General features: G+C 40.8%; 1 protein-coding gene across 1 annotated transcript in view; it reads left to right on the forward strand.

The window, feature by feature from the left end:
- The first annotated feature begins 2,346 nt into the window (after window positions 1–2,346).
- The window catches only part of SH3BGR (SH3 domain binding glutamate-rich protein), a 28,437-nt gene continuing 5,527 nt past the window's right edge, over window positions 2,347–25,256 (forward strand). Inside the window, exons 1-4 of the mRNA XM_009891333.1 lie at window positions 2,347–2,391; window positions 8,406–8,591; window positions 15,020–15,100; window positions 22,224–22,337. Coding sequence (XP_009889635.1) covers window positions 2,347–2,391; window positions 8,406–8,591; window positions 15,020–15,100; window positions 22,224–22,337 — 426 coding nt within the window. The remainder of the gene's footprint in view (window positions 2,392–8,405; window positions 8,592–15,019; window positions 15,101–22,223; window positions 22,338–25,256) is intronic.

Here is a 25,256-nt window from a genome sequence, read left to right on the forward strand (position 1 = left end):
ACACCGCCGGCGCTGCCTCCCTCGCCCCGCTCCCTGCGGGGATGGCTGCCTACGGGTTTCCACCCCCATGTTTCTGTACCCCGCCGGGGTCTTAATGGAGACTTGGCAGTGCGGTGGGCAGGCAGCGGGTCCACCTGTGCCGGCAGTGGGTCCCCCGGCGCCATGAGCTACAGGCCGCGGAGCCACATGATGGCCATGGAGGCACCTCATGTCCTCTCCTGTCCTGTCGTGTGATGTGGTGTGTGCCCTGAGAGTGCACAGGCCGAACCCAGCAGGCTCCAAACTCAGGGTCTGGGTTTACACAGAACATTTTTTGGCTGAAAAAAGGCGGGGAAATGCTACAGGAATGAAAGCAGCTGGAGCAGTATTGTTCTTCAAGGCTGGACACAATGGGAATTGTACCCCAAAGGCCTCACCTGCCAAGGCCCAGGTGGGCAGAGGCTTTGCAACGCCTCCTGGTTTTTCCCTGTGTAGTTCAGTGGGCATTTCGGGTGTGAAGTAGAGTAGGAGAGAGCATCAACTGGCCATTTTGTCCCAGTCCTGACTGTGGACGTTTGATGGTGCAAATATTTACTGCTTTGAGTATTCATTATTAGTATCATTATACTTGCAAGGCTTATCAGTATGCTTTGAAGCCAATGACCACTGCATCCTTCGTTTGTACTTGTTGGGAGCACAAGTAACCAAATAAATTAATTTGGAACCGGTATGTTCCAAATGGCGAGTCATTTCAGTTGAATTTACTAGACTAGACTTAGATACAAAATCTCCTGAGAAACAAGCTAGTGTAATAACTCCTGCAATAATTTATGTTTTTGCATTAAGGTGGGTTTTTTTTGTTTGTTTGTTTTACAGGAAAATATTCTGAAAATACCTGATTCTAACAGGCTTTTCTTTTTGCTGGACCTCCTATTGCCTCTCAAAAGAAGAAAGAAATGACAGATGGTGAGCCACAGTAAACAGTGCAAACTATCCATACTGTTATTTTTTGTTTTCAGTAAGGTTTTTCAGGATCCCTGTTCCATACATAGAATACTGCATTTCCAGCTTCACATAATGGTTTGCACAGACAAAAAACTTACTTTCAAGAGCATGTTTGCTATTGTGCATTCGGTCCTACCTAATCAATCCTGGAAAGAAAGTACTATATTCCATTTTAAGTATTTTCGGTGTTGGAACACTGCTATATTCAATCTTAACATTTGAAATGTGTGTAAGCACTTTCTAAAACCTAGGCCAGTTTCACCTCTCACACAGGGTCAGCTTTACTGAAGTCAGTGGCATGTTGCTCACTTACAGCAGAAACAAACTTGGTCCTAAAATTTGAAAGTGATCTGTTATCATTTAACATTCTTAAAATACCTCTCATGCTCAGAGACCTCCTTAAGCAAATATGTGCAGGCAGCCGCTGAATTGTGACCATCTCTGGGGTAGAAGGTGATAAACAGATGGAAAAAGAGCATCCTGGATAATGAGACATTTTTTACCAAGTATTCTGGACCTCCTCTTAACACCTTGTGCCCTGGCAATTTTCACTGGTGATGCAAAAAGGAGGAGAAAATACAACAATAGGTTCTGGATACATAGCATTGGCCAAATCACCTTCCTCGGTATTAAGAAGTATACTGACACATACTTATTTCAAAGAAGTCCCTGAGCCCTGAAGTGTGGATGATGATCTGAATTCTTTAAAGCTGAGAGTGTTTGTAACCGAGGTTTATTTCAATACGATCTCTGCTATAATTACTTCTGCATCTCTGCTCCCCTTGCCCTCCCCTTCCTCCTTCCCCTTTTATAATGTAAAATTTGCAGCTACAACTCCGAAGCCTCCTGGTTGTGGTCAGGGAGAGGGCGCAAGCCCTTTTATGCAGGAGGTAGCTGTGACAGTGCCCATGCAACATTAAACATTACCCGACAGCTTTGTGATCACCCCCAGCACTAAGTTGCCGGCTCCCTATCCCTTCTCCCTTCTCACTTCTCCCTTCCCCCTCTCCCAAATATTTCTCCAGCCCTGTCTCATTGGTGCACTACTCTCCTTTGCCTTTTTTGGACTGCCACCCTGTCAATCTAATGCAATAAGGCCAGGGGCAGGTGCAAACCCCTTGCTATGGCTCCTCTTACTAACCAATCCTCTACTGGCCCCTTGTCCCGAAATACCTAAGAGCCAATGGCGTGGGAAAACCCGGGACTCCGGGGAGAAGCCAAAGCTGCTGGATTGCTGGGGGGGCGCATCCATTAAGGACCAGGGTTAGCCCAGGAGCTGTGGAACGCTTGGATTCCTCTTGGGACTGTGGTGACTTGTGGATAGCAGGCTTGCTCTGCTGATTTGTTTTCATCACTGTCAACATGGTGATCAAAGTCTTCGTAGCCACATCTTCGGGGTCTACAGCGGTAGGTGTCTCATTTAACATACTTCTCTTTCTGCTGGGATCAGGTTGGGAAATCAGTCTAGAAGATCCCAGGACAACCTGAATTTGCATGGAGAAAAAAAGCTGGATTTCTTCTAGTTTGCATTGCGCACCTTATTCTTGAAAGCTACTCAAGATGTAGAGAATTCCTATTAATACAGGCTTGCTTGTGTGTGAGGTTTTACTACAGGTATAATATTTACATATAAATTATCTGTCACTTAATAGATTTACTTCTGTATGAAAAAATATACGCAGTATATATTCACTGAAGAAGGAAAAAGTGGATATTGCATTTGCATAAAAGCTAAGGTAGATTGTTTACAGTAGAAATTAATGTATTTGTTTTTAAAAGAGACTTTAGGACACTGCTCCTGCAAAAGGGGAACTCTGTGTAAGAAAGAGCTTGGAGCCAAAATAAGCTGAATAAAGTTATGCAGAAAAGAATTATTCTACATCCCCTTCCCTTTCCCTAGGTTCCCCCCCCCCCCCCTTTTTTTTTTCGGTTCGGAGTTTTTTTTGTGTGTGTCCCTTGAAATGCTGTACTGATGATTTTTAGTATTGAGATCTACTGCTGTAGCTGTCAGCATAGTGTATCAGCTGAAGGGAAGGGCATGTGAATAGTAGGGAGCTTGGAAGTCCGTGGGAGGTGGGAACCGGGAAAGGACTGTTTCCTTTTATATCCAGTTCCCAGATCAGCTCAGATTGCAGCTTTCCTTTGGCAGTCACTCACTCCCAGTGACATAGCTAAACAAGCTGCCTGGTGCTTGAACATAGCTGTAACAACATCTCTGTCTCTCTGACACCAGCTCCATGTCTTTAAGAAGCTTCCAGAGTTGAAAACCTCCAAGAAACACCCCCTGTTCATGGAGCCATCATCTCCAGAAAATGAACCAGGGGTCATTCACTGAAATTCAAATTGGAATACAGCTGAGGAAATTTGCAGCTCACCAGCTTGTCTCGCCAGCCTATCACTAAGCTTCACAGTCTAAATTTACTATTGACATTTTAGCTATTCCTTTTTTTTTTTTGTGTAAGAAACTTCAGGTGCAAGGGGAAAAAAGATGAGGGGGTTGGAAACTGCACGTTTCGTAATTTGTAATCTAGCAGTTACTGCCCAAGTAGCTTTACAAATTACCATACACTGTGCATTGGCAGTCTTTTAACTCCTGTTTGGTCTCCTGTTTTGGTCTCCTTTGGTTGACCAAAGAAGAGTCGTCTATACCTCCTTTGCCACTCATCCATTTTCTGGGGTACATTGTGACCGTGACTGAAATCCCAGTGCAGACACTCAGTATGTGTGTGTGTTGGGGCCATTGTCATCTTGCGTGCCTCAGGCACGAACTTCCAACTCCCGCTATGGGATTGGGGCTGTAGTTCAGCAAGGCAGTTGTATGACTGCTTTGATAAACACTGACATTCAGAGATCACTTACGCAATTAAAACTAAGTGTATCATATATTCAGCACTAGCTGAACCAAGATCTTTCCTCTGTTATACACGTTCCTTGTATCTCCTCCCAGCTAGCAGCTATAACTTAACTCCTTTCCTCTTGGGCTGCAGTGAAGGAATGGATGTGTGTGCTACACCAAACACTGAGCAACACACAAAGCTGTATCCAGTCTTTTTGAGCTGTTAAGCATTGCTATTGTGGTTTATTGTTGCTAAGAAAGATAGAGAATGCCAGTGAACTGCAATAGCTTTTAAGCTTATTAATGCCAATCTTCACTGTATGTTAGCAGCCCACAAAAGTTGTTAGTGAGATCCCAGACATATCCTGGAAGGAAGGGTATGGCATCTTTACACCGCCTCTGTATTTCCTCCTTTCTGGTGTGTTGGGTGTATGTATAGCTGTAGCAATCTCAGAAGGCAGCATGTGTTCAGATTACTGATATATAATTGCAATGCCAAGTAAACACAATGTTCAGCTGGAGTAGTTTTCCACATTTACTGATTAAAATGGATGGAAGGTATCCTTTCAATGAAGCTTTAATGAGTTTTGGTCTATGCAAAATAAAACTCACTCATGCAAGGAGCCAGCACAAACCCCAATATATCACTAAAATCCTATTAAAAACAAATTTTATATCAGCCTAGTACAGCTTTTTGTGAGAAGAATGAATTTAATCCATGAAGAGCTTAAATTGGAAGTTTAAATTGTCCTGGTGGCACTGGTGCTGTCTTCAATGTGGCTGATCTCCATCAAACGCGTGGTGTTCATTTTGAATTTCAAAATAAGATGGGCCCGGCCTCCTCTGGTGTAATCAGCAGAGGATCATTGGTAAAGAATGAAAAACGCTTCTATTCTGTGTACTACACAGTCACACTACTAATAGCAACTGATTATCAAGTTAATAAATATGTTTTAAAAGTGAATGCAGCGAACCCAGTAACATTCTGGTGCTCTGGATCAGATGCTTGAATGATATAATTCACTGTGGCTCTAGAGCAAATGGTCTAGTCTGTATTTTTCCCCTCAATGATTCAGAAATTTATTTTAAATAACTTCAGCTTTATTATCTTTCTGCTCCAAACTTAGCTGATACTGAACTATTCGTTAAGGCAAGCAGAAGTGGAGACGCTTATTTATAGCACTAAAAAGTACTAAATGCTTGCCCTGAAGCAAGCAGGAAAAAAAAAAAAATGTTACTAGCCACAGAGATGTTTAGAAATGGGTAATATCCTGCAAGGTTCTAAGGTACCATAAACCACAGGAGAAAGGGGGTTCATGTCTTACACGGAGGAAGTCTTCCAAACTCTTGCTTACTGGTGTGCGTGGTTAGAGCACCTCTAAATTCCTTTTATTTCCAGTGTTTTTGGTGACATTTTATGAACTTGCCCACCTTCAAATCTGTAGGTCTCAGAAAGACTGAGGAAAATGTAGACTATTTGAATTATGTCCTCTAAAATACAGGGTAAGGGTTCGTCATCTGTTAATCTACCCATATATAAACCTGAGCTCAAATTTCAAATCAGTTCAAGACAAATCAGAGGTTAGAGTGTGATAAAAAAGAGTAACAATCAGGAATAGGTTGTCCATTCGGTGTTAGAACCAGAAGCTGCAGCAACTCTGCTTGCCAACATTAATGTTCCTCTTGCTTTAAGTTGTTGACTATGTACCATTTGCCTCTGCCATAGGCAGTTGGTAAACATGAATGCTCTGGACTGTGAGGATATAGATGATAATATCTAATTATGCATCAGGTGAAGCTAATACTATCTGTAACTCTTACACTCTAGCTAGATAACATTTATTTAAAACAGTTTTTTCTTATTTTAAGGGACTAGCAGCTCAGGATGGTGGAACTTAAGCTTTGTTGAAAAGGAAAATGACATTGATGAAATAAGACCCTGCTCACCACCACTTTCCAGGGAATCTATGCCCAAGTAGTCTGAATTCTTCCCATGCCATCAGACACAAGTGAGGACACACGCAAGCTCCTGCAATCTCATCCATTCTGGGAAAACTTTTGCATGTCCTCTGTGTTGTTACGTCCTGTAATATTTCCCTCTATGGGTCGTGTTTGCTGGAGAGATTCTTTTGGTTGCCCAGCCGCCTCCTGCCAGCCACAGCAGAGGCTTGTTTTATGGTTTCATAATTAGCGTGTGTCCCAAGTCTTTTACTCTGCCTAAACCCTAGTACTTGTATGCCTTAAAACGCATTACATCTTGTGTGTAGTCTGTTGTTGTTATCACAATGAGAAACATCTTGCCTTTTCCTTATGCAGGCATAATTGCATGTAACTTTATATTTTTCCTCAGCATTCATTTTTCATACAACCCTCTCCTCATTTTTGCTTTCAGTCCTGGTGCTGTTTGAGCCCTCTGTGTATTATGAACCTCAAGCTGAGGAAAGATTGTTTATCCGGGTTTAGTTCTAAAAAGTTATAGCTACAGCCATAAGCAAGGCAGTACAGAATCTATATCTCAGTTTTCATTATCTCCTCAGAGGCACTATCCATTTGGGGCACTCGCTATTCTAGGAGCCGTATCTCCTTCAGTGCCTGTGACCAAAGAGACAAGCTGAGGCTGAAACTGCGGCTGACAGCACTCGAGTACACTGGCTTTCGGAGCATGTGGTGAAACTCTTAGTACTGGCTCATGCAGATTTTATTAACCATTTATACAAACATTATCCTGCCACTTCCTCCAATGAAGTGTCCCTCAAACAAACCTTTTTGCCACCTGAATGTGTTCTGCAAATAACTGTGAAGCTAAATAGCCATTAAGAAAATTACCTCTGCTTAAAAAGTAAAAATAAGAATATAAATAAGCACCTTTGAGATCTGTCAGCTGCATGGCTTTTGAACACTTTGGATTAGTGTTTCCATTCAAAGGGATGTACTATTTTTTTAGCTCACCATAAACCTCTGTTGTTGTCAGAAAAATGTACAGCATTTTATGTTTGTTGTTTTTTATAAGCAAGCATAGTTGTATAGATAGACACTTCCTTATTTAAAAAGAAAAAGACATTTTGTCCTTAATCATGAAAATTCCTTCTTCCAATATAATAGGCTATCACTCTACTCCAGCTTTTCAGGTTTATTAGATTATAGAAATACATAATCCATGAATTATTTCTCATCTCATTGTCTGTATCAGACTGATTTACACTGGCTTGGTGTCACTTTAAATTCAGTTGTTCAGATGTCTGACTTGTGGGAGACATGGTTTCAAATCATATGATGGCTCGTATGTAAAAATTACCTTGATGCATCATTCTATCTACCGTCTATATAGGACACTAACTTGCTGCATGGAGTAGTATAACTGGGAGAAGAAGAGAGTCACGTCTGGAACGTGATTGTGCTAGACAGTAATTTAGTTGTGTGTGACCGGAGAGCAGCTTTAGAGAATTTGTACAGATCAATCCAAACAGTGCTTGCTTCAAAAGCTGTGGTACTTGTAGGGCTAAAGTTTGGCCTTGCAGCTCTTAGACAAGTTAGACACATACAAAATGGGGAAGTTCTTTAAATGCTGCTTAGGAGTAGCATTCCTTTAGTAGAGAAGTATAGTGAGCATTACATCTTCAAAGTAAAGGAATAGGTTATAAGCTTGATGCCTGTATCCTACGTCTGTACAGAACTAGCATCAAAGGGAATAAGGGCCATGATTGAATATTAGGTGTCACAGAAGCTGTGTATAACATGCTTTATTTGTATGTAGTGTGTTCTTCATGGTCCAACTGGAACATCATTCTGTAATGTGGGAAATATTCAAGCACAGGAGTTAGGCTGTACTGGATTTTCATTGAGCTTTCACTCATATTTAATTATGCCTAGCATTAAAGAACAGGGACAGGGAGAAACGTGGCTTGCAGAAAGCTAAATGTCATTTGTAATGAGTGGGAAAAAGGAGATTATTACATGTTGACGAGAATATGTACATTCTTAGACCTGTGCTGCCATTAGGCAGGATTAGCTTAGGTATGTGTACACCACGCTCACAAATCTGGGAATAAGAGGTAATGGGCACAAATTTGAACATAGAAGTTCCATCTTGACATGAGGAGGAACTTCTTTACTTTGAGGGTGGCAGAGCACTGGCACAGGCTGCCCAGAGAGGTTGTGGAGTCTCCCACGCTGGAGTCATTCAAAACCCGCCTGGGTGCCGTCCTGTGCAACCTGCTGTAGGTGACCCTGCTCTGGCAGGGGGGTTGGACTGGATGGTCTCCAGAGGTCCCTTCCAACCCTGACCATTCGGTGATTCTGTTAACAGGGTGAGAGGCTTCCCTCTGAGCATTGTTTCTTAGATGGAGGTGTCACTGCGTCCAGGAAGGAAAGAAAGAAGCTGGCCGGGGGCGGGGGGTGGTAAGTAATGGCAGTGCTCTGGGTACTGAGAAGCCGTGTTGAATCCCAGCTTCGAAAAGTTTGGGGGCTGCTGGACTAGTGGATCCAATGTGACATACTTGCATTAGTTCGCCTGTAATGGCAATTGCTCTTAGAAAACAATTTTCTTTTTAAAGAAGGAATTTTGTTTTTCCTCTTTCCTAACCAGATCAAAAAGAAACAGCAAGAAGTAGTGGGCTTTTTGGAGGCCAACAAGATTGACTTTCAACAAATGGACATAGCAGGTGATGAAGACAACAGGAAATGGATGAGAGAAAATGTCCCAGGTGAAAAAAAGCCTCAGAATGGAATTCCCCTCCCTCCACAGATCTTCAACGAGGAGCGGTACTGTGGGGTAAGAGCTGTTTGGAAATTTAAATACCTTCAGAGAGTCTTCTTTCATAGAAAGTGACTCTTTTCCATGAGTAGGAAGTGTCAAACAAACTCCTTAAGACAATTTGAGATTCACTTTGAAAGAACAATTCTTAGAAAGCATTTTTTAGGCACAGAAAAGCAATGAAACAAAAGATTATTCCTTTTTAAGAGAAAAATACACACAGAGGGAAAACTGACTAGGGCAATTCTGCTTAACAGACTGTATGGATTAGCCCCTGGAGATCCAGAGCCTATGCAGGACCCAGAGCTCACTGCAAGGTATGGAGTTTGCCACCTGTGAGGAACTCTGTGTTTTCCTCCCACATTCTCCTGCTGTGTAGCTCGCTCACAGGTTGTTCTGCTGTTGGCTCTCTGCCTGCACTCTCGGTTCAGCTCCTGAAGACCAAAGGCAGCACTGTCTAGGTGATATTATGGCTTCTTCACACAGTATCTCAGGATAACCAAATGTAGACTGAGGGCACCTCAGCTTCACTTGGAGTAGTAAATACTCAATTATGTGGTTTGACAATACCAAGCTACTCAAGACTAGTGGGGTTCATAGCAAGGCTGATCTGCGGTCTCTGGCTGTATTGTACTTTGCTTCTTTCAGTTTATTTTGCATGGTGGGTGTTGATTTTTGGGGTTTTTTTTTGACACAGACTCATCTGGGCTGCTAGGAAGTCAAGTAGATGTCTGAGGCACCAGGGGCTGCAAACAGGAATCTTTCTTTTCCATTATATTATACAAATAAATAGGAATTGTAGTTGACTGGAGTAGTTCTAGTATGTGGTTTGAATTATTGAAAGTCTATTGCTTATTCAATAAATATCCAACTCTTCATAAGAGAAATTGTAACGCTCATCAGATGCTTTTATATTCTCATATATGCTTGTAACAGGTTACTTCTCTTGAGAGACTTTGTTCAAATCAGTGATAGATAATATTGTACCAGCATGAATATTAGGATGGTGAATCAAAAGACATCTCTGAGACAGTTTTTTTCTTGTAGTCTGGGTGGAAATACATATTCTGGAAAGTACTCTGATATGGTCGCTGAAATGAACTTGCAAAGTACTTTGAAACGCAGATCACATAGTGAGCCCAGTTTTAAGTTACTCCACAAATCCAGTGTGAACTACTGCAAAGGTTGTTTTGAGAGAGAAGGGATTTACATGCCACTAAGTTTTCAGAATTAACTTCAGTGCTCTCAGAGCAAAAGTTGCTAGTATGAATAAGGGAGTGCAATTTTTTCCTCATTTTCTCATAGGTATCTTAAAACAGAACTTGGTAGGTTAGAGTTCATGTGCATTCCAACTTCCAGTCTGCACCAATAAAAAGTATAATTTGATATATCTTACTCCAGATTTTGCGGCAGCCAATGTTGCAATAAATATTTCTGATGTTCCCTGGAGAGGTTATATAGTGAATTAAAGAGTAATTGCCTTACAGCGTGTTGCAGCTGGTCAGCCTTGCCAGTTAATGATAAATGTACAGTATTTACTCCGTGTCTGAAGCTATTTCAGGAAGTCAAATAATCTACACCTTGAAATAAATTTAAATTAAGAAAGAGTCCTTTGCAAAGATACTTCCATGTTGAAAGGGGTCCAGAAAGCAGTGGCAGCTACTGATTTAAAAACTAAATGAAGTTTACAATTAGGCCGGAAGTATCCAGAATTCTAATGTACGCTGCTCTCAAAGCTTATAGCTAATGATCCCAGTGGGTGCATAACAAAAATTAATTTATAGCATCATTATTTCCAAATAAATAAGGTAAGGAGATCCGTATCAGTGGGGGAAGGTGCCTTAAGGGAGCTGCACAGTGAGTGTGAAGTGGGATTATGTGGGCTGGTTGAGAACATGGCCAGGGGCTGGCAGACTTTTGCAAAATTCCTCCAAGTGATATGATGTTTTCTGCAACATGTCTAGAATATAAAGCTGGGGGTTTGCATTCTGCTTCAATTGCATAACTTGTGCAGGTCCAAAAGACCCAGCATTCTGAAATCCAGAACTGTTTTACGCTGTTTAAGGTTCACATGATATATCTTAACTATTCCCCTGTGTCCCACTTCCTTTGTCCTCAGCCACTTCATTAAAAACAGGGCTGAGAATTGCAAAGGTCTGTCTGAGTCATGGACTCCAGTCCAGTATCCTGAATTCATGAAAGTCCCTTAAAAATATGTTGCTCTTGTTAGTACAGTTTTCAAGGGCCTCAGTGTTGTGGCAACCTTCAAATTTGTAGCCCAGGTATATGCAGCCAGTTTATACCCATTTTCTGGTATGCTAAAGTCACCCTTTTAGCTTAAACAGCTCAAGTCCAATGTATTTGTAAATGGAAATCATATCCTCTCTTAATCTTCATTTTCTGTGCTAAAAAAGTCAAGCTCTTTACACCTCTTTTTTTTGTGAGACATTTTCTCCTTCTCCTTCCTACTAATTTTTTTTCTTTCCTCATTCCCAGGTAGTCCTTTGGTTTTAGGTCAAACTTGTCGCATTTCATTTCTGCTCATTCTCCTTTCTGAGATCACTCTTCTCATTCACTTCCCTTCCTATCGTTTTTTCTGTATGTTTGGTTCCCATTCACACACACATGTGTGTATACACATTAGTAGCAGGCTGACCTGGGAGCACTGCCCTTGGGAGATGAAAATTCAAGCTAAAAGATTTCCTTTCTCACCCTGAGAAAGAGGGATTTGGAGAGAGACATGACAACCTTCAAATATTTTAAGGACTGCAGCAAAAAGGAATTTATTATTGGTCTGAATTCAATATTGACCCTGCTCTGAGCAAGAAGTTGGACTAGATGGTGTCCTGAGGTCTCTTCCCACCTGAATTATCCTGTGGTTCTAGGATTTTGTAAAATATATTCTGCTTCACACCCACTGGAGGTGGGACAAGATGTAATGAGCAAAAAATGCAAGAAAGCAAGCTTAAGTCAGACATGAAAAAAAAAATTATGTAGTTTTCAGGAGGTTGTCTCATTATCTCAATAAAGGTCATTACCAATGGATTGGAGAAACACCTATCAGGAATAGTGTAGTGGTTCCTGCCTTGGAGAAATGGTCCTTTGAGATCTTCTCTAATCCCGTCTTCTGCAGTTGAGTGAAATTTTGGGTGTGTTGGTAAGGAAAGAGGGGATACTGGGGACAGGTGAGGAGACTTTCTTTTAGTGCTGGAATAGACTGACATAATGAGCAAGTAAATGCAGTCCTGTTGCTAATCTCCTTTTCGGCTGATACGTAAAAGTATCTGCATCTTCTGACAGACCCCGAAGAGCTGCTTCACTTCTTAACTTGTACTGTAAAATGGAGGTTTTGTACAGATGCATTTGTGAAAATACAGCAACTGTGAGCAGCTTTTCTGCGAGGTCAGAGAAGCTTAAGGCTGTCTAGTAAATAGCTTGAATCTTATTTTTCTTTCAGATATTTAGTATTGCCACTTGAAGAAACAGATTAGAAATGGATTCATTTTGTATGCCTGGCTATAGCACCCATTTCAAGTATCCATTCTAATCCATCAGTGTTGACAATTATGTTCTTATTTGATCTTTTTCTTAAGCTACTTCTTTGCTCATGTCTAGACAGATGTCTGCATCTGTGTCACTTTCTAAATATATTGAGCACTCTGTTGCTCTTGTCTTTGCTTTTGCTTAACAAAAAACCCTAGAAAACTAGGAAAGAAACAGAATGAAAACTTCTGGTTTCCTCAGTAAGCTGAAATCTATGCTTTTCTCTGTAAATTGAAATCCATAGACCTGAAATACCCATGTGCGTATTTTTTTTAAAGAATCTCTGAATTATGAGGTCAGACTTTTATTTGATGCTTCGAATAACTGCTGAAGTCAGATGTATCATAGGGAAATCATAGGGACCTCTGGAGGTCTGTACTCCAGCCTGCTGCTCAAAGCAGGGGTAGCTTGAAAGTTAGCTTATGTTGCTTGGGGCTTTGGCCATCTGGGTTTCAAAAGTCTCCAAGGATGGCGTTTCCATGCCCTCTCTGTGTGCTCTGACGTGGTGCCATACTACTCAGTGGGGAAGAACTTTCCACTGATGTCCAATTGGAGTTTGCTGTTTTGCTTCCTGGCGTTTCCACGGTGGTCATACAAAGGATGATAGCGTAGAGTGTATATGTGCATTTGCACTCGTCATAAAGAAAACCTCATGGAGTATTTTTTTTTAAATATGTTTCACTGTATTTTTCAAAGACTAGTTCCAAAGACAAATGACACTGCGACCCTCTGCCTACACCATTTATGTCTTCTCATACAGATATAATATTATTGCTTACCTGAAATAAATTGTTACTGCTCATTTTTCTTACTGCCTGCCTTGGGAACAGTTATTTTTGGTCATTCAGTGAATGGAGATGTGAACAAGTTGCCATTAGGAAAGTAAGTGTGCAAATATACAATGCAAAAATTATTCCATGATCCCTGTAGTCATGCTTTTACCCCATGGTAAATGCATAATAGCTTGCTCCTCAGTGTAAGCAAGGTCAAATGACCTTCCATTTACAGTGAGATACTGTGTTTACTGTGAGATGTCACTGTGCACTACCAGTTGCGAAGGAGTACTTGATATAATAGAAAGTTGTATCCTCTTCTGATAGGGAGTTCATCTGGTCATTCACGTCTTGCTTGTGCCCTCAGGTTTGGTTATCTACAAGGCTTTGTGTCTCTGGAGATTTTTAGTACACTTGCCAACTGCTGCTTTTCCTTGGGAAAGCAACTAACAAGACGTATAAAATACCAAGTCCACTTCATGACCCTTCCTTGTTATAGTCTTCTCTTTGTTCCCCAGCTATTGACATGTTGTGCCATAGTTTGCTTAGGCTGTTTTATGAGTATGTGGTATGCAGGAGGACACAAGTTTCCTGTGTCTGTACAGCCTGTCAAAGGGCCATGTCAAATCCCAGCCCTTCAAACCGCAGAAAATCCTCATGTTCTTGTTTGCTGTATTGCTCCTAAGTTTATGGGTAGACTTCAGACACTGGCAGTCTTAAATACGTAGGGCAGACTTGGGTTAGATAAGGAGGAGAACCCCACAACAACATGAAAACAACAGAGATGGTTTGAGAAATGGGTGGTCTGGAGCAGCAGTAGGTAATCTGCCTGGTCAGGGCAAAATGTGCTCTGGGGCTTCTCCCAGAGCGGGCAGTTCCCACTGCCTGTAGCTAGGTCTGCGTGAAAGCTCATCTGTCCCTTAGATAAATCAGTGAAATGGGCTGTCATTTATCCTGTCTGTTAAGCTATGTTGCCTCTTCCAAACTGGACTGAAATGTCATTGATTCCAGCCTTGTTGACATTAAGGTGACTTCTAAACCATCCACTCCAGCCTTTCCCTAGGATTAGACTTGGCCAATAATTTATTCTCTGGAAATACTAAAACAGCCCAGTAAAAAAACTCAGGTCCTAACCCAGCTTTACAAACAAGTCTCAAGGATGAGTCAGCACCTTATTATTTACAGGCTTCTATTTTTGGAGTTATTTGGGATGAGGAGGAGGATGATAACATGGTCAAGCCAGTAGTCTAGGACTCAGCACACATGCGCGTTCAGTCCCCTGTCCTACACAGAGCTGCTGTGTGATTGTGGGCCAGTCACTTATGACCAGAGCTTCTGTTTAGATCCTAAATATGTATTGATTTTTACCTGTGTAGGATGCGAGTTGTGAACTTCCCAGTAACAAACCAGTGATAGCTGGGCTTCCTTAATTGATGGGAAAGCTGTACAGGTGAATACAGTAAAGACCATGCAAGTTCTAGATGGTGGGATAGGAGCCATCCCTCATGTCTTTTCAGTTATACTAGCACTGAAGAGAAACTGGGCATTTAACATAATGATTTATAACTTCAGTTTCCATTTTGGTTGGTATGTATATGTCAGAGGGAACAACACAGTCCTTTGCTAAGTTTGGCTGAAAAGTAACTTCATTTTCTAGCCAGAGTGCCTTTTTTTAAAATAAACAGTTTCCTCATTATCATTTCACTCCTGCTATTACATTGACTGTTGCCTTTTGTTTGCCATAAAGCTGTCCAGGGTTTTGAGGGCCTATTTTGTGTTTTTACTCACAGCAAGTTTTATTTTAACATTTAAATGGGAATAGCTTTGCTTTGGTGGGTACAGCTGAGGCACATTAAAACGAGACGCTTAATTTTATCTGATTCTGACATAGATGTGATATAATTAAAGTGTAAGTCTCTGGAGAGATTTGTCCATTTGTTCATTTTGCCAGCCAGTGTGAAACTCCCTTTATCTGAGTTTTCTTCCTGGGGCTTAGATAATGCAGGCTTTTGTACAAATGCATAGTCATTCTCATCAATATAAGAAAGATTTGCCTGCTCTAGTCTCTTCCTCCTGTGCTTTTTGTTTGATTTTTGTTACCAATTCTCTGTTTGTTTGTTCCTTCTTTAGGATTTTGAATCCTTTTTCTCTGCTAAAGAAGAAAATATTATTTATTCATTCCTGGGTCTTGCTCCTCCTCCAGGCACAAAGGTATGTACTGCTGTCCTTCCACAGGGGCCATTTATTGGATTTTAATAAAAGATGAAGATAGGCAGTGACTCAGCATGTCAAATAAGGGACAATGACAAGCATTACATTAGATGCTGGTGCAGAGAAGTGTTCCTAAGGCAAAAAAAAAAAAAAAAACAAAAACAATGGCTGCCTCAGTAAATATCAGAAAATACTTATCTTCCCTTTTTTCACTGCAGGCTTGTTACAGTGCTTCCAGCTGATGAATTTGTATGTTGCTGTTGACACAAAGCAGTATTTTATCATCTTCAGCTTCTAAATGATGCAGAATTCCCTAATGCAATGTATAGGTTTTGTTAAGTACAAGACACCTTCACTTCCCCCTGACAGCATCAAACCTTGAGCAAACAGAGTTTGTACTGGCCACCAACAGAGGGACTGGGGCGTGGACCTATTCCATCCTCTACAGACAGACTGGCACCATAGGGTTCTCTCCCTCTGCCTTGAGGAGATAACTTAAAGTCTCACCCAGGACTTTGTGAAATCCCTTTGGCAAATCTACCTGTTGTTCTCCAGCCACAGTATTTTGACAATGTTCTAATATATTTCTGGCAAAAGAAAAAGATGTTTCTTTGGGTTTTTTTTCTTTTTTCATTTTCGTCTTTTTACAGAAAGCAATGTGTTTTATCTTTAACAGAGTCTTATTCTAGTTAGAATTTTTATAACTGAGAGCAATACAGCTAATTCAACAAAATAAATGAAGCAAGAGAGCGATCAGCCAGAGTGATAGCAGAGAACTCCGCTGCATTGTGGTGACCTGGCTGAAGAACTGCCCTGGAGCATGAGATCTGCTTTCTGGTCCAACTCTGCTGCCAACTGTGTAGCAACTTTGGGTAAAACACTGTTGTAAATGTCTCTGGTTTTCCTCTTCTGTAAAAGCAGAGGGAAAAATGAGCCTTTGCTAAGTGCTTTGAAAGCTACAGATGAAGAGATACCCAGGGGAGAGCCACAGTTGCTATAAATGTCTTTGACACTGAGTCCCTGTGTGATAAGGAGCAAGTGATTTAAACTTTCTGCTTTAGCTGTGCCATCTCCCACCAAGGGAAATAAAAATTACTTGCCTACCTCACAAGGGTCTTGTGAGAATTCATTTAATTAACATCCACAAAGCCACAAAAGGCTTAAAGGACTGCAGGTATTACATATTATAATCATTATAAAAGATATGTGGAGAATCATTGAGATAAAGAAAATTGCATTTTTCCATCTTGCCACTTCATATTTTATCTGCTCCTTCATGCAAGGTTCTGTTAGATAGCGTGTCTATGAAGCAAAGTAACAATTTTTTTAGAATTCATTCATTCAGTGCTGTCAGCAGAGGCTATTGCAGTTTCTACTTTGTGACAACTTTGTAAATGTTGAAAATAATATGTTCGATATGTTCTGCTGGGCAGATAAGTGTTAGTGCTATTGATTGCAAGCACGTATGGTTTACACTGATTAACTGCTGCATTGGTGGTAGTGATTGTTTCAGTCTAGACAGTGGAAATAAATGAGAGTGTTTGTAAAAAAAACATGTAAAAAGCGGAAGTATATTTACATTGTTTCCCTTTTAGAATCTGTTCCTGAATTTGAGAGAGACATATACAAGCATTTTAGCATTTATTGCAGAGGTGTTTCTCAGCATCTTCACTGCATGACAGTATGGCTGTGCTTTGTCATACAAATAACCTTGCTGCACTGGTTGTGCTTTCCTTTCATTAGGCTGTCAGTTCAACCTTAGGATGAAGTGCAATGGATGGCTTGTGACATTGATTTCCAGCAGCATGAATCTGGAATAATAAGTCAGGTGTGGAAGAGATGATGGTGATGATACATATGACAGGGTTTCCTACTAATCCCTTCTTAAATAATTGTTGGGTTTTTTTTTTCTGGAATATGATGATGATTTATAAAAGAAGCAATCTATGAAGCATTGAAACACACAAAACAGTCAGTAAGCATTTGCTTTCTATGGGTTTTAACCTCACTGACACATTACAAAGACTAATACGAAGCTGATGCACATTTTATACCCTTGCTTGAGAAGATTCTTTTTCCTTTTCCATCCATCTTTTGTCTCACATTGCACCAGCAGTAGGGAAGCTCTTCAATGACCATGATGCTGTTTCACAGCGTAGTCTGCTAGGATACTGACGCAGGGCTGTTTTGAGCCTATTTTCTAGAGCAAGCAGAAGAAATTTTTGCTACTTGCTCAACAGGTTATAACTTCCCAACAAAATATTTGTAGTTAAATTCATTGCCACATCTGCCTGCTGAGTGCAAAACAAATGTTTCAGTTCTGCAGATTCTCATTTTTGTAGCCCTGACTTCTTTCTGGCTTAGGTGGCTGCAACTTACCACCGGACCGACTTGTCCAATGTTTACATGGAACTGTTAACTGCTAGGTATTGGAGCTGTGATAGTGCCAGAACCTAATGTGCAAGCTGATCTACACTTACAGGGTGAGTCTGGTATGTCTAGGACACATCAAAGTTGTCACCAAGGTGCAGATTGAGTCTAAGACACATGTAAAGATCTGCAGCACACATGCAAAGTAGTCTTTATTTATTTATTTACCTTCTTACTTACAAGAAAAGCTGTAATTGTTTCAGTAGGAAATAGCAAATCAATATCAAAGTTAACCAGACTGGCTGGAAAACAGGCTGGGGGGCAGCTCCCTAAGTAGGCGCCTACCCCACCCTGCAGCCAGCCACGTTCACACCTCTGATAAGGGTTCTGGTCAGGTACCACTGTACAAATGGCCAGTTGCTGTGTCCATCCCCATGGTTCTGGATCCAATACAATGAAGCATTTAGATACCTGGATGACAGATGGAAACTTCTGCAGACTTGGTGGAAAGGCCAGAGCACTAAATGCTAACTATTTGCTTAGATCATGGTGGGAGTCAGGCAAAGATCTTCACACTTTTTTCCTATATACCAAGTACATTTTTATCCTTAAAGGTTGCTATGTGGCCATAAAATTCAGTGACATTACAGGAAATCAATACACATTTTTGGTACTTCAGAAAGCATCAATTAGCTCACATCATCCTCTCTCTCCTGTTGCCTCCGCATGACACTGGTTATCGTGTTTTCTAAAGCATCATTTAACAAGAACGAGTAGCACAGTTTTATGTGCCTAAGAGAAGCAGGCATAGTGTTTGGGTTAATAAGTTCATTAGTTTATTAATATGAAATACCTTCTCACCTCAAGGAATAGGTGGTCTAGAATATTTCTAAACATATTTCATGGCAGGCTGGGATTTAAAGGACAGCTGTGCATTATGCCTGACCCAAAGATCACTCAAGTTAGTGGCAGATTTCTGAACGATCCCATTTAATCTTGGATTAGTGGCATGAACGGTGATGTGCCGATTGTATACGTGTGTACGTTTGAGCTATAATCAATGTAGTTTGTATGTCTGGGGTCAGGTGTGTTAGTCTCAGCTGCCCCCAAAGTTGGTATGTTTCTTTTTAAAGCCCCCATCACTTTTATGTTTAGACTGAGACAGTTCTCAATATTCTTGAAAATGCTCTGAAATACCGGTAACATGTGAATAGCCCATTAAAAACTCCAGCTGCACCGCTTGTTTTCTAAAATGGCACAGGTGAATTGTTTTGTCAATGAGATGCCTATTACTTAAACTAAGATGACAAAAGGTACGCTGTATTACTTCACCTTCTGAGTATCTTAGCAATGTTTGAATACAGGTAATTAATTGCTTTTTATTTTCAGGGACAATCAGTTTTTTTGAGAACTTTATTAACTGACGTGGAATGCTGTTTCCATTTCCCAGAAGTCCAGAGAGCTGGCAGCTTGCAGCAAGATCATTTAAGTTTGCAATTACCCTGTGAACTCAGTGAAGCTGATTTACTTGAGCTGAGGGTCTGTTTTCAAATCTTGTATTTACTTAAATCCTTAATCTTAGTATTCTTGGTCTTAATATCCATAATCTTGATATCCCAAAATCCGTAGACACTTGAGCTTTAGTCTTTTAGTTGAAGAAGACTTCTACTAAGACTGCTTTGAATTACAAATTTACAGTATGTGCATTTTATTTAAAGAGAAAATGACCTGTCAGGCAATCTCTATAAATAGTACTTCATTTTAACTTAAAAATTAAATGTTGTGTTTCTATGGAGAGCTAGTATAATGAAGATATTCTAAACATCACAGTTCCCCATATAATTAACAAGAACTCTGTATGTGTGTGTGCATGTGCATGTGCATGTGTTCTGGCTGATAAAAAGCTGCTTCTACAGTTCAGTTCTTTCAGCTACAACTTTTTTTTTTTGCCTTATGCTCTGAGTAAGTATATGATTCATCTAAGATAGTTTTACACAATAGGTTCATTTTAATTAGATGCCATCTTCAGTCTTTATGTATTTTATGTGTCTGCCAAAAATATTGAGTACATAGATTTTAAAATGAAATGTTAACGTACAAGCTGAAAATAAATATCTAACCCATTTAGTTTTCATTAACACTATCCTTTTCATTTTAGGAACTACTACAAAGAAAATATCTGTAAGGAAGTTATCATTTGCTTAAGAAAAAAAATTATTAACACAATGTTGCACAAGAATATTTAAATATATGTCTGTGTTACTACATATTTTAATCTCTTAATATTGTTTTAGCTTGTGGGGGAAAAGTAAAAGATAAATTAAACCAAACAAATGTCTCTGTAGATCTGTTTTTAATAACAATGCCACCAGCATCAGAGTGCACTGAGACCACAGTTTTATGTGTACTTGAGATGAGACAATATTGCCAGAAAAAGTAGTCTTTTCTTCTTCCTCCTTCCTCTGGCTCCTTCTGCTTACTCCCAGCTGCTCATTCCTCTCCCCAAGCATCCCCCACGTGCTGGCAAAAACATTCATGCAGCTGTGTAACGGAGTGCGCAAATTATGCGAGATAGAAATGTTTTTCTTTTTAGAGCTTTAATCTCGATCAGCCTCCTGCTCCAGTTCACCGTGCAGCCCTGGAAAGGCTTTTTGGCTGCTGGGAGGGCTGGGGCAGTGCAGAGCTGGGAAGGGCTGCAGGGAGGGCGATGCTTGCTGCTGCTGATAGGTTTTTTTTGCTGTTGTTTTTCTGGGCAGAGAAAAAGAGGAACTTGTGAGCCTATGTGCCTACTCTCTTTTCATTGCAAGCTCCTTACATATAAAACATATTTTCCATGATTCAGGAGAAAATTGCCAAAAGGGTACCAAATCTTACAGACAGTGAATTTTCAGGAAAAAGATAAAACTGCAGAAGTATTTTGTGCATCTTCACTCTATCATGATAATCTTCTTCCAAACGTTCCTAACCTCCTCTCTATCATTTTTGTCCCCATCCAGCAGAGCATGTCAGCAGGAGGGCACGTCTTATATTGCACACCACATCATAGGACAAAGATCCTTAAGTCAGCACTTCCCCAATTCTGCTGTGGGGCTAAAAGCCAGGTAGCTGTGCTAGTGTCACACTTCCGCAGGCTAAGTACTCTGGCTGAAGAAACTGTGTATGATGAGGACACTGGAGGAGGACTTGTGAAGCTTAAAAAACAGGGGATCATGACTCAGGGCTTTTGTTTAACTGTAGAGACAAATGAAATTATGGAAAAGCAGAAAACCCCAAACCAACCAGGTGGATGTGTTGTAAGGGCTTGGTCACAGGCGTGAGAGAGGAGCTCGTTTTCTATCAGGGACGTGCCGCTCTGCTCAAAGCACGTAGGACTTTAGGATGACACAGGACAGGACCTCTCCGGAGCCCAATTCTTCATTGCTGGAGCCAACCACACCAGATGATACACCTCTCAGAAGTGGTCAAATTCCCTTTTAATGAATTAAGTCCTTTGCCTCCGCTTTTCTACTAGAAAGCTCTTCCAAAATTTCATACTGCTGATAATTAGAATTTTTATTTACAGCTGATTTGTACTCATTTTGCATCTACTTTAGTGCTCTTCCTTATCCTATCCCTCCCTGATGTTTACTCTGATCTATTTTTAGAGAGCCATCATATCCCTTCACAGCATTACTTTCAATAGATTAAAGTAATGAAGCTTTTTTTGTCACCCTTTCATACGACAGGCTCTCCACTCCCTCAAATATTCCCGTAGCCCCCCTCTGCACCTGTTCCAGTCTGAATCTCTCTTTCTTGAGCCTTAGTGCCTGGAACGGTACAGAGTGATCCAGAGGAGGTTTCGCCTTGGCCTTATACAATGACATTAATATTCGCTCTCAGCTGCACCAACTATACCTCACCTCGTACATCTGAGGATCACATTTATTACCTTGTTCACTATCGCATCGCATTTGTGGCTCAGTTATTCTGCAATTGTTTAAATACATTCATCTTTTGCTTCTTTGATAATCGTCAACTAACAAGCTCCCAGAGTGCGGTAGAAACATCTGTTTCTGATCTCTGTCCCAGAACTGACTGTCCCAAATAATGTGACTTCGCACTTCATGCTATTGCATTTTATCTTATTTCTGTTGTTCCACTCGAGGCCAGACAGATCTCCTTTTATCTGACACAGTGTGTGATCCAGTGTGACCTTTCACAGCTACCTAGCTGAAAGTACAACAGGATTTAAAATAAAGAGCCTTCTAGGAGGTGCTTGTTCATGGTGCTGGAATAAATAGATTTGATAGATTGGTGTGTGAATGGAAGAACACTTTCCTGGTGATTTTAAACAGGGAAGTTAAGATACTATATATGAAATCCTTTATTACTTCTGTTTTTCTCTGGCTTCTTGATAAAGTTTAATTGGAATGCATGCTGGTGAAAAAGGCTTTTTTTCTGAAGCTAGAATGTGTCATCAGGGTGAGCATCAGTTTCTATGAAACCTTCCACAGTTAAAGAATCTACTATGCTGTGAAGAGAAAGAAGTGCTTGAATTCATGTTTTCCCCACCCAAACCCCATGCCTTTACCAACAGAGCAAGGTGCCAACAAGTTCCTTTCTCAGGAAAATGTCCAGAAGGGTATATTTTCATTTGAGTCCTGAAGCAAAATTAGAAAAACACCTCCCAAAACTGTAAAGTCAAGAGTTTTATAGAAATTAATTTTTTGGTTATGTGCCCTGAAGCTAAGAGTGACTTCTCCTTTGCTGCCAGGAGACTGAAAAGTCTGATGCTACGGATGAAACTGAGGCACACACGGAAGATAAGGCAGAGGAAGGAGCTCATGAAGAGGCTCAGTCTGCTCAGTCACCATCAGAAGATCAACAGGTAATTTTTGCTTTTCCCCTTTGTGGTATGAGGGTTTTACCTGTCCTAAGCATATGAAACATAAATCCACAGGCCCTGATAGTGCGCTTCAGGGTGGAAGATTGATTGCAGAGTGGTCCTGCTTGTCTTTTGGATGCGTTTTCTTCGACATCGTGGTGATATGAAACTAGATAAAACTCCAAGGAACTTTGCTCTGAATCTTGAATAACAGCAGTTGTCTTTATTTATCAGTTTCCTTTTGCTACTTGTTACCGTAAGCTTTTTTTTTTTTAACGCTCATTTGGAACCAGACCCTAGTTATGGAGAATAATTTAGGACTAGACATCTGAGTCCTATCTGTGTGGAAAAATTTGCTGCTATCAATGGCCAGCATCTGCAGTGCTCGTAAATCTAGTTGTTAATGTTTGTTGTCATGTACCAGCATCCACTGCTGTTGCAGCAAGCCAGATCTGACAATGTCTTCTCCAGGCCATGCAGAAACTCCTGGGCTGTGTAGAATTGGAGACTGCTGTTGTAGTTTCTGCCTGCATCACGGTCTGATACTACAGTCACATGGAGCCACCTGAGTTCCTTCAATTCCCTGGTATAATATCCCGCAGTTAGCTAACATCAGTAAAGTACTTGTTGTTGAAAGGCAGATGAATCCTGCAAAAAGGGACCATTCTGTTGTGTGCCGGTGTCTTCCTCAGTGGGGTATTTATGTTACTGACTGGGTTCTAGACCCAGTAGAGACTAAGCAGAAATGGGTCCTGTGTCTGGAGATAGGGATCCAGCTGCTTTATTTCTCCTGCTGCTCTGACAGTTTGGCATTTAAGGATGGGTTTATTTTGATGTTGCAGTGTCAGGTGACTCTCTTCCCAAAGAGGCAGGCCTACCACTGGTTCAAGCACTTACTTGGTTTTTTTGTGGTTTGGAGATCGGACAGTCCCCAGGGAATATCTGTCACAAATGCATCATCTCTTTCACTAAAGACCAAAACAAATGGGTTTTGTGGGTTTGTTTTTTTGGTTTTTTTTTGCCATCTAGCTGCAATGTTTTTCCAGAGGAAGCACCTCTCTGTAAGTCTTTCCCCATTACCCTTTTAAACAATGATTGTACCAGTCATTGTTAGGCTGGAAAAGCACTCTTTTACTCAACCTCAAGTCTCAGATACTGGGAAGTCCCACTTAAAATTTCAAAATGGGTGTGAGGAGAGACAGTCCTCAGTGGGAACTGAAATTTCTCGTTAAATTATATCCAAGCACTTTTCATGTCTCTATGAATTTCAGCTGGCACGTGAGTGCCATCAAATACCTTTTTCCTTGTCTCTTAAGAGAAGCTCAGCATAAAACTGCAGTACATCCCCTGGCTGGATTAGGTTACTTGCCATTCTGGCTGGCAGTCTACTCTAATGTTTTTCAAATGAGAACAGAATGCTGGAACATGTCTGCAAATGTGTGAAGCAGCTGTGTATGAGAGGTTTTGTAATGACATAATGCAATACCACTCCTATACAACAAGCACCTTGCTCCATTTCTCACAGAATGGATTGGAACTGTAAGTGGAAAGTATATTCTCCTTTAGTTTTACAAGGAGGGGAGTAGCAGAGGAGAGGGCACCAGGCAACATAGTGTGGTTGAACAGATCTTTCTGTGGTCACAAGGGCATAAAATGTGGATAGTCTTACAAATCCTCCCCTTTCACCTGCACAGTCTTGGCAGTGTTGAAATGTTCTTACATAAGGAGGAGGAAAAGTTTCCTGAAATCGTCCAACTCTGCTACCCACCTTCATCATACCAGGTATATATTAGCTCCCAGAGGAATTAAAAAAAGCACTGTTTCTGTCCCTGACTAGCTCATTTTTAGAGAGGGTACTCATCACTGCAGGCAGCATGGTACCAGGAGCTCCTGCCAGGGACGCACAAACCCCATTTTTCATCCTGTTCCACCACCCACTTACCATGTCATCTAGGACAAATCGCTTCAGTGACGTGGCATCTGTCCACCTTGCCACAGTTCATCCCAATTATCACTTCTGTTGGGATAGCATGAATCATCTGTAGAAATTCTGGTATTCTTTTTCACTACAGACAGCACACAGAGGATGAGTTTAGATGAGAAGAATAACTTTGAGGCAGCTACAGTGAGATGAATTCCGACTTTTGTCTCTGTATCTCATTTTACCCTTATGAAAGAAAGCTATAATAACATTCCTTACCTGGCTAGGCTTTTATTCAGTTAAATACATTTAAAGACTGTCAGATTGCCATTAGAGTATCTCCACTAGATGTTGGGCCCTAAAGGATGCATGTAGTATTACCACAATATTTTCAGTATTGCCCTCTCTTCCTCTCATTCTGCAGCCCAGCACATCTTTTTTGACTGCTTGACCACACTGAACGGATGTTTTGTGTGTGCTCTCCCCACCCATGTCTTTTTTTTCTTCTAGCTTATTAAGAGCTGGTCTCTGTATACTGACTTCTGAAAGGGTGACCTTTTTATCAGCAGCCCACTGTGTTTTGCAGCCAAACAGTTGCATCTTTTATCCAGTACTCATGTCCCTTTTGGAGTAACAACTTACTCTTTTGATGAATCCTCAAATCAAAACACCATAATTTCAACATCACAGTTTTATGTTCTGCTCCTGCATTAATATACCAGTGGGAATCTAGTATTGGCATTTTGGCCTTATTTAGCACTCAGTTTCAACCAAGCTTAAAAATGACTCTTTCATGCAGGGTGTAACCCAGCTGGCTGTTCTCCAGTGACTTTGCAGGAGAAATGCCAGTGCTATGGAAAAATTCTAGAAGACTCTTGATGAGGTAAAGATATCTTAGTCTTTGCCAATGAGTATAAGACAGGTAACAGAATACACTGTGATTGTCTCAATTGTGGAGCTGCATGGCGGGTCCCAGATTTCAGAAGGCTTCTCCAATGCCT

Source organism: Charadrius vociferus, unplaced genomic scaffold (genome assembly GCF_000708025.1).
Source record: "Charadrius vociferus isolate BGI_N301 unplaced genomic scaffold, ASM70802v2 scaffold298, whole genome shotgun sequence".
NCBI classification, from domain to species: domain Eukaryota; kingdom Metazoa; phylum Chordata; class Aves; order Charadriiformes; family Charadriidae; genus Charadrius; species Charadrius vociferus.